This window comes from Sinocyclocheilus anshuiensis, unplaced genomic scaffold (genome assembly GCF_001515605.1).
Source record: "Sinocyclocheilus anshuiensis isolate Anshui unplaced genomic scaffold, SAMN03320099.WGS_v1.1 scaffold936, whole genome shotgun sequence".
Classification (NCBI taxonomy): domain Eukaryota; kingdom Metazoa; phylum Chordata; class Actinopteri; order Cypriniformes; family Cyprinidae; genus Sinocyclocheilus; species Sinocyclocheilus anshuiensis.
This window is the reverse complement of record NW_015552621.1, coordinates 827,074-836,860: the sequence shown is the minus strand read 5'-3', so window position 1 is coordinate 836,860 and position 9,787 is coordinate 827,074. Positions and strand designations below refer to the sequence as shown.

The window sequence follows — 9,787 nt, the reverse complement described above, 5'->3', positions numbered from 1 at the left end:
CAGATATCGTCCTCTTTTGGAAGGCCAAACAAAGTAGTTTCGCTTTCACAATGAAGCACACAGCGCCTTCACGACATGGCGGCAGCGGCAACAATACTACAGCGAGAATAAAAGTTACGCCTTCTTTCTTTGCGTGAACATTTGGGCAGCGTTATGCAAATCTTCCCACATAGTGATGTAGATATGTGGGGGCGTGTTAGAACGAGCCGTTTTAGGTAGGCGTGGTTAACTCTTAACTTTTATAAAGAATATCTCTTTGGATTTGAGACTTTAGTCTTTGCAACTTTACAGATCTTCTTTATGCACCAAGAGCTTGTAACACTCCAAAGAGAAAGGAAAAATTGAAATCGCATCATATGACCCCTTTAATATTCAAATCTGGTTGGTGTTCATTTGTTTACATTTATGCAAACAAATAGAAGTGTTTAATAGAATTCCTACAGGTATTTTAGCTGCAGGATCAAAACTGGTATAAAAAAATCATCAACTTTCACAAGTACTGGCTATACAAACGTTGATATTGTGATGATTCTAGCCAGCAGTGTGGCTTCTGTGATTCACTGGAACATACCACTCCCCGCTCCCAAATAACGCTCATGCGGTCCTGCACCCCAGGAACACCATGAGGGATTTTCGTGAAGTCGTCTTTGCCCATCGCCTTCTGTTTAGTGGTGAAGGGTCGGTGGTCCGATGTCACGACGTTCAGAGTGTCACTACATCACAGTGAAAATACTTTTATGAGACTATACAGGTATATGATTAAATGAAACGACTACATGGTGAATCCGCTTACTTTCCCAGAAGGCTGAGCAGGTAATTGGGTGTGTTGGGGTCGAGTCTGAGTGGTGGCACAGTGACGAAAGCAGCTGCGTGGGCCCAGTCCTGGTGGTAGTACTGCAGCCCGTTTAAGACAGCATGAGCAGTGGTGGTCTCTCCATGCACCACTTTCCCTGTCAACCAATCACGGTTCAGTATTCTGAGTCACATTATGTCATTTACTGGTGAATCTTCAGGTGTCATATATTAAATTAAAATGGTGCGACTGTGAATTGGCCTTTGAGTGTCATTGCCTGGCTCTTACCCTGCATTTTAGCGGATGCTAAAACATCCCCTGCTGACATGCTGGACACATTCACAAGATATATGGGACAGTGGGCCTAAGAGACAACAAACAGAAAACATTCATTCTGATCACATTTAAAGTCCTTAAAAGCAATTAATCGGTAACTCATATGTATGTTTCAAAACTGTCATTCGTCGCATAGTAACGCTGGGTCGACATGTCAATCATCTTGACATTCTGTTTATACTGCATGTGCAAAATACAGTATGTACATATGCTTCAGCTGTGAAATAACAGTAAAGGAAGTGACTCAAAGTACACTTTTGTTTAAAAGTTTGGGATTTTTTTGAATAAATGAATACTTATTTTCATAAGTATTATTTTCTAAACAAATGCTGTTCTTTTGAACTTTCTATTTGAGAATCCTAAAAAAAAGTATCATAGTTTCCACAAAAATATTAAGCAGCATGACTCTTTTCAACATCATAAGATTTAATAATAAAGATTTTTGTTTCTGTTTTTGAAAGAAGTCTCTTATGCTAAGGCTGCATTTATTTGTACAAAAATACAATGAAAATGATGTAATATGAAAACTGTCATTACTGAATTAGAGCAGATCTGCTATTCGTTTTCAGTGTTTGCATTACCCATGTGTTTTAATTCTGAAATACAGAATCTTTGTTTATTATATTTAACACTAAAACGCTCATGTGTAGAACTACTGATACAGCAACTTGCTTAGAAAAGGCCCATGTGTCATCACCTAAGTCTATGTTAGCATTACAAAATTAGTTTAAAAAAAAAACATAACACATCGACACTCTTGTACATCATACTCACTCTGTTAGCAATGGTAATGGCTCGGTGGATGGCCTCTGCTTCCAGCTACACAAGGAAAATTCCCAAGGTAAGTGAGAAAACACAAATGTCACAATTGAAACCTAATGGTGAACAGACGCCTAAGAGTATTAATAATCCATGGAAATGCAATATGGAGACAGGAAAGACTAGGAGCTGGAGAGAGAGTGGCAATGTGACTAATATCTTAAAGGGGTCCTATTATGCGTTTTCACTTTTTCAACTTTAGTTAAGTCTGTAATGTTGCTGTTTGAGCATAAAAAAGATCTGCAAAGTTACAAAGCTCAAAGTCCACTTCAAAAGGAGATATTTTATTTAACAGAAATCACTTTTCAAAAACTACAACGAACGACTCGTTTGGACTACAGCGCATATTTTCCGGGATTTGTGATATCACAAATACCGACGAATGGGACGAGACCTGGTTGAGCTGCACTAGAGAAGGCAACGAGTGTTAGCACTATGTCGGAGACACGCTAGCTTTCCCAAGGCAGACGAACGTAGAGTGGTTACAATCATCCGGGTTTAAATCGCGCTCAAATTGATTTGATTTTGACGCAATATTTACACTGAAGCTCGCAGGCGGCTATGGTAAGGGGCATGACATTTCCCGACCAGGCGCCGAGTGCTGCCAATCACAACACACACTGACCCAGCTAACCAATCACAGCACATTTCGTATTTCAGAAGGCGGGCCTTCATTTGATACAGGAACTATTCGAGCCGTTCATGCCAGACTGGGGAGAGAGGACTTGTAGTAATGTCAAATATGTGAAAAATAATGTGTTTTTCGAACAACCTAGTATGAGAGCCAGTTCTAGTACACCCCCAAAACAAAATCAAGACTTTGGAAAAGAGCATAATAGGACCCCTTTAAAGGAAAACAATTTCATGGTCACACAAATCACAGGATTTTAATGATTACTTTACCTCCTCAGGTCTGCTTATCTCAATGCCCTCTGGTCCACTAATACCCAGATCCAACGCTTCTCTGGCACCCTAGTGTGGATAAATTAAAACATGCGATAACATGATAAATAACAACTATGCAGGAAGAAAGACAGAATCCTACCTAGACAGCATTTTAAGTCACCGTCACAGCATTATGCCAACATTATTCATAATTTTGGCCAAAATAAAGGCAGCATCACATACACTACCCTTTAAAAGTAAGGTCGGTAATTTCACATAACACCGATAATTATTGATAAAAGTGAATAGTGCTACTTGTAATGTGTGAAGCTGCTGCCTGTATACAACTCACTAGGTTTTGGAGGAAAACTTGTTCATTATGGTTTTGCACCAGTTCCCTGATTTATACCTCCGCAACCAGCTCTCCATTCTCCGCATGGACGCGGGCCACAGCACCGATGTCCTTACAGTTCTGCAGGGCCTGAAACAGCTCGCTGTCCCTCAGCATGTACATGTCCTTATATGCCATGAACATCTGGAAGGAGTTCACCCCTCTGTCCCGCACCAGTGTCTCCATTTGAGCCCTAACCTGTGATGAAGTCAAGTCACCTTTATAGCTCTATACAATACATATTGTCAAAGCAATGATAAGCATCAATAGCAAATAGCAAATCAATTACGACTATGGAGACAGTTAAGATTATGCTGTAAAGCAGCTCTATATAGCTCTACGTTATAGTAGAACTATAAATTCAACTAAAAAAATTTAGCACATTTTCCTGTTCCTGTAATTATAGAACGTTTACATACTCTGCAAACATAGACTTCATACCGTTGGTCCCCACCAGGTCACTCCCACATGAAGAGCGTAGTCACAGCAGGCCTTGGCATCAGCGTGAGAGCGGCACTTTTCATAAGCGTCCAGCAATGATTCGTTCTTTTCTGGCAGCACATGACCAATCACCATAGTGGTGCCTCCAGCCAGAGCAGCCTGAAAGTAAACAAACAACAGACCGACTGCTGCGGGATCTATACAGCATCACTACCAATCACTCGGTTTAATGGGCTGACGACAACATAACATAACAGCGACATTTTCACAAAAGCTTTGCATGAAATTAAACGTTACATAACAGCACTCAGAAAACATTAATCAAGGATAAATTAGACCTGTATTTGAGAACTGTAATCAAAGGTATTCTGAATAGTTGCTAAGCCATTGCTGCATAGTTGCTAGGGTGTTCTGGGTGGTTGTTTATGGGCATTTATTTGCATTTACATTTATTCATTTAGTAGACGCTTTTAACCAAAGCGACTTATATGCTGTTCTGTTCATTATTAAGGTGGTTGTTAGGTCATTGCGGTGGTGTTTTGGTGGTTGCTAGGGTGTGCTGGTGGTTGCTAAGGAAATGCTAGGCTGATTTAAGGTGTTCTGCTGGTTGCTAAGGCAAAACTAGGCTGTTTGGATGCCTTGATAATTACTAAGGCATTGCTAGGGTGTTGTGGATGGCAGTGAGGGTGTTGCTAGGATGTTTTGGTGGTTACTAGGTAATTTCTGGGGAGTTTTGGTGGTTGCTAGAGAATTACTAGGCTGATTTAATGTGGTCTACTGCTTGCTAGGGCATAGCTAGGCTGTTGTTAGGGTGTTATGGGTGGCTGCTAGGTGTTTATATGATGTTCTTGTTATTACAAAGGCATTGTTCTGGGTGGTTTCTTGGGTGATGCTAGGACGTTTTTTTTTCTAGGTCATTGCTAAGGTGATATGGTGATTGATAGGGAATTGCTAGGCTGTTTTAGGGTGTTCTAGAGGTTGTAAGGATGTTGTGTTTGTTCCTAGGGTGTTCTGGCTGTTTCTACGGCATTACAGCCATTACTAGGGTGTTCTGGTGATTGCTGTGATGCTCTGATTGTTGCTAGGGAATTGCAAGGCTGTTTTTAAGGAGGTCTGGTGGTTGCCAGAATGTTCTGATGTTTTCTAGATCATTGCTAGGGTAATCTGGTGGTTTTCATTACTAGGGTGTTCTGGTTGCTGCTGGGATGTTCTGATCATTGCCAGGGTGTTATAAGGATCTTCTGGTGGTTGCTTTGATTGTTACTAGAGAATTGCTAAGCTGTTTTTAAGGTGTTCTCATGGTTAGGATGTACTGATTGTTTCTAGGTCCTTGCTAGGGTGTTCTGGTGGTTGCTAGGATGCTCTGATTTTTGCTACAATAGGGTGTTCAGATGGTTTCTAGGGCATTATGGGCAGGCCCGGTTCTACGGGGGTGCTAGAGGGTGCTAAGCACCCTCAAACGAAATCAATATCACCCTCAGTTAATGCTGTAATAATGGCATTTCATTGCAGATTTGGCAAACTATCCAGTGCTTTATGGTTTTTGCGCTCTAGAGATCGGTTTCTATTCAACGTGTTTGTGCAGCGTTGAGCAATGTAGCCAATCACAGACATATCTGTTGATTTCTTGAAACCAACCGCTAATCATAGGCGTTTTAAGTTAGAATTCACTCACCGCTTAAATCGCTGCAGTATTTGTTCAGGTGTTGTGTTCAGCACAAATCATCTCATTATAGCAAAGTGTATAGAGAACTTCATGATTATAACGTAACTTTGTGAGATCGCAATGAACTAAGATGAGTGACAGCTTTTAGTGATTATAAAGGGAACGCTCTTGCGCCATAGCAATGAACGGTACAAATATATATATATATATATAGCGATAATATAACTAATTTAAGAAGCACCCTCAGTGATTTGATTCTGGAGCTGGGCCTGATTATGGGCATTACTAGGGTGTTCTGGTAGTTGCTGCGATGCTCTGATTGTTGTTAGAGAATTGCAAGGCTGTTTTTAAAGTGTTCTGCTGATTGCTAGGATTTTTGATAATTTCTAGGTCATTGCTTGGGTAATCTGGTGGTTGCTAGGGAATTCATAGGCTGTTTTAAGGTGTTTTGGAGGTTTCTAGGGCATTATGGGCATTACTAGGGTGCTCTGGTTGCTGCTGTGATTATTCCTAGGGCATCGTAAGTGTTTTCTGGTGGTTGCCAGGGCATTGCTAGGCTGATGTTAGGGTTTTCTGGTGGTTGCTGGGGAAAGGCTGTTTTAAGGTGTTCTTCTGGTTAGGATATACTGATTGTTTCTAGGTTCTTTGCAGGGTCGATCTGATTGTTGGAAGGGAATTACAAGGCTGTTTTTAAAGTGTTTTGCTGGCTGCTTGGATGATCTGATCATTTCTAGGTCATTGCTAGGGAATTCCTAGGCTATTTTAAAGTGCTTTGGCAGTTTCTAGGGTATTACAGGCATTACTAATGTGTTCTAGTGGCTGCTGGGATGATAATTTTTAGAGCATTGTAAGGCTGTTCTGATGCTTGTTTAGGGTGTTAAGGAGTTTTTTTTGGCTGTTTCGAGTCTTTAGCAAAGACAGTGTTGGTTATCCACCAAAATATTATACAATAATAATAATATGAATTGCTCATAATGGCTTACCCAACTCCACTAATTAATATCCCACAATATCTGTCTGAGCATAATGTTTTACAGAAAAAAAATCCACAATTAGTAGAAGGCCTTTTTTCAGTACAAGGAAACAATGACTAACAGTTCAACCACAAAAAATGGTCCTCTTTAAAAGCATCTCTCAGCTGACACAATCCGGGCAGCCACATCCACTGAAGGGGCGTGTATTTATGCACCATTGTCTTCCAGCACAATGGCACGAGTGAAAGGCTTTTGCAGCAGTCTTTGCAGCAGTGCTCCCGTATCTATGGAAACAGAATCTGATCTCCATTTGTCTCTGCGCCTGGCGAGTCTCATGGCGGTAGCGGGGAGGAGGGGGAAGAGAATGCCACTTGTGTTGCCAAGGCTAACAATAACAGCGCCGATAACAACTCTTTATTATTCGGAATAAGAGCGTGTATGTATTTGTGAGGGTGAATCGTGCCCTGGAGCAGACTGTGTGTGAGAATGCCACTTGTGTTGCCAAGGCTAACAATAACAGCGCCGATAACAACTCTTTATTATTCGGAATAAGACCGTGTATGTATTTGTGAGGGTGAATCGTGCCCTGGAGCAGACTGTGTGTGTGTGCAATGCTCACTCTTGCATCTCAGTGTCTGCTAAGTGACCCATGGGATTTATTTAGGCAGGGCTGCTGAAGCGAGTGCATCTCTGCTTTTGAACTATTTATAAAACAAGAACAAATGAACGTGACATTAAATGGATGCTACATCACACATCATTTTAGTTTAGATCTTCCACTGTATAAAAACGCTTATCTGAAATAAGAAAAAACTCATAACATTAAACACTGCATAACATACAGTCATATAATGCAAAAAAATAAAAAATAAATCAAAATACATTTTTGAAAAACGGTATAATACTCTAAGCAGTACTACCATAATAGTTACTTCTGAGGAGAAGAACTTACTGAGTTGTTGTGAGATAATAGACCCCTGGCAGATGGTGGGAGCCACCCAAGGTGTAGGGGGTCCGAAGTCAAAAAAATCTATCTTTTGCTTCTGCTTTTTCTCTATATACCCCAACTGGAACCACTTCATATCATCTTAGTAGTGACAAAGCTGAAGCCTGAAGACATTTGAATAACCTCCCTTCTTTTACATTAGACTGAGCTAATCTACAAAAAATAAAACATACATATAGGGAAAAAATAAGATATTGGGGTTTATTAAGAATTATTAAATTGTTACAACAACTTAGTAATTTGTTCCCTTGCTTTCGGTAAATGGTGGTCACAATTTACCTAAATTAAAATGAGGGAACAAATTAATAAAACATTGCCACTAATTAAGTTTTGGTAATAAATTCCTAATTTGTGGCCACAATTTCTATTTTATCCCGCATGCTACATGTGATACTGCGTACTAATGAGACAATACAAAACATGATATTCTGGGCCTTTTTTTTGTGACAGTTGAGAAGGAAAAGAAAATAACTTTGCTGTAAGAAGGGATGGGACTGGTATGTGGCACATGCCCAGTTCAAACCTGTTTTCCACATGAGCACCACGGCACTTGAAGAATTTACGAATTTACTGTTTAATTAGATATTGTTTTAGCGGGGAATCAAAATATTCATAACCATGGCAACAGTGGTAAAGTTAGCTAGTCGAATATGATTATCAGTCAACGTAAATCAGTATTTTACATCTGTAATGTGACATATTTCCAAGCAGTGTTGTTTAAGTTACTTTCAATAAGTAATTAATTACTAATTACATCATCAATATTGTACATAAAAATTACTTTTCTAATTACTCTGTCTGAAAAGTAATTTAATTACTCAATAAGTAACTTAATTACTCGAATCGGTAATTACATCTTAAAAGCCATATAAACCTTGATGCATAGACAATAGAAATGAAAATATTTATTATTTCAATTTGAGTCAAACAATAGTTTAGCCTTTTAGCTTTAAAACAACTGTAATACTCAAACATTTTAATAAAAAAAAATGTAACATTCTTTGGTTAACAAATTACTCTGCAAAATATCTGAATAACAAAAAAGCTTAAGAAAGGTTAAACATTACATGTATCAAGCTGTAAGCATTAAACTTTTTAAAGCAATGAGTACCATATTTCATACCACTGACATAGTGTACATATATTGGCAGTCACTAATACTAATTTTGTCTACTCCTAACAAAAAAACATCATGATTTTGTACTATCATTCATGCACATATGCTTTGTATTACAATATATACACAATTTTCTGATATTTTATAGACTAAATTCTTATTGCTTAGCACATTATAAACATCGACATCTGATAGTAGATCAGCAAACACTGATCTAAACATTCCTAGACTGTAACATTCATCATGCTGCAGTGTAAACATTCACATTACTTTATATCTATATCATATTATATCTCATATTTTTATTATATGATAGCAAAATATTTACATCTTCGTATCATACGACATTTAGCCTATATGAAATAAAAAGTTGCCTATATATCTGAGTGTATATCATATTTCAGCATATTTCACTCACTTTCACACATTTCAGTTTGGCAAGACAGTTTAAAGCCCAACTAGTAAAATTCGTACATAGATACAGATATGGCTGCAGATAATGAGCTAAAACGGGAAAGACTGGGATTCTGGGATTCCTCGCGTTGGTTTCATACGGATTACATAATCAGAGAATATTCGTTTTCGATTTGAATTGGTTCATTTAAAAGTAGACACTTCAAGTTTTCTATAGACATATTTCTCACGTCTGTGTGTCAAATATTCGCCGAGTTTTAGTTCATTTTTGTGATGCGTTTCAGAAAGAAGTTCACGGAGACCGAGTTGGCTGAAAGCGCACCCTGTTTGTTTTGTTTATTTTACAAAGACACAGTGTTTTGTTGTTATTGTGAGTGTACACAAATAAAAGTAGACCCTTCACAGATTCGATTGATATCTTCTCTGTATCTGAGTATTTTAGGGTCTTTTCTCTGTTATCAGTAGGGCTGGTTATCGAGTTCGATACTTTTTAGGCACTGACCGAAATGCCTCGATACCATCGACTATCGAAAAACGTCTCGTCGTTCGGTACCAAATTTCGATACCTAAGGGGTTAATCTCATCAGCGTCAGTGAGCCAATAAGTCTGCAGCACTAGCCGGTGTGTTCGACTACAAGAGGTGCGGTGCAGATCGATCAGTGTTTGACATCCGCGAGAGCGATTCGAAAGCGCACGGAGCAGTCTGCTCTCTTTAGCTCTCGTGGTACTGTAATACACCGATCGGTCTGCACAGTCAGTCCGCGTCAAGTCGAACACACCTACTAGTTTACACCGGTTACACTCGGAGATGTGGCGCACACGTGAGGCTGTAGTGCGAATGCGTCCCAGCCCCCTTAGATGTAAGGCTACATTTACACTGGTGCGTTTATGTTCTAAAATGAAACCGATCCTCGTCATACTGGCGTTTCCACTGCGTTTCAAGCC

At 39.3% G+C, this 9,787-nt stretch overlaps 1 protein-coding gene across 1 annotated transcript in view; it reads right to left on the bottom strand.

The window, feature by feature from the left end:
- LOC107666251 (dihydropyrimidinase-related protein 5-like) overlaps positions 1-9,787 on the bottom strand; it is a 21,640-nt gene that overhangs the window by 4,531 nt on the left and 7,322 nt on the right. Inside the window, exons 3-9 of the mRNA XM_016457468.1 lie at positions 3,666-3,824; positions 3,243-3,422; positions 2,852-2,920; positions 1,904-1,948; positions 1,082-1,157; positions 794-950; positions 572-713 (exon numbers count right to left, since the gene is read on the bottom strand). Coding sequence (XP_016312954.1) covers positions 572-713; positions 794-950; positions 1,082-1,157; positions 1,904-1,948; positions 2,852-2,920; positions 3,243-3,422; positions 3,666-3,824 — 828 coding nt within the window. The remainder of the gene's footprint in view (positions 1-571; positions 714-793; positions 951-1,081; positions 1,158-1,903; positions 1,949-2,851; positions 2,921-3,242; positions 3,423-3,665; positions 3,825-9,787) is intronic.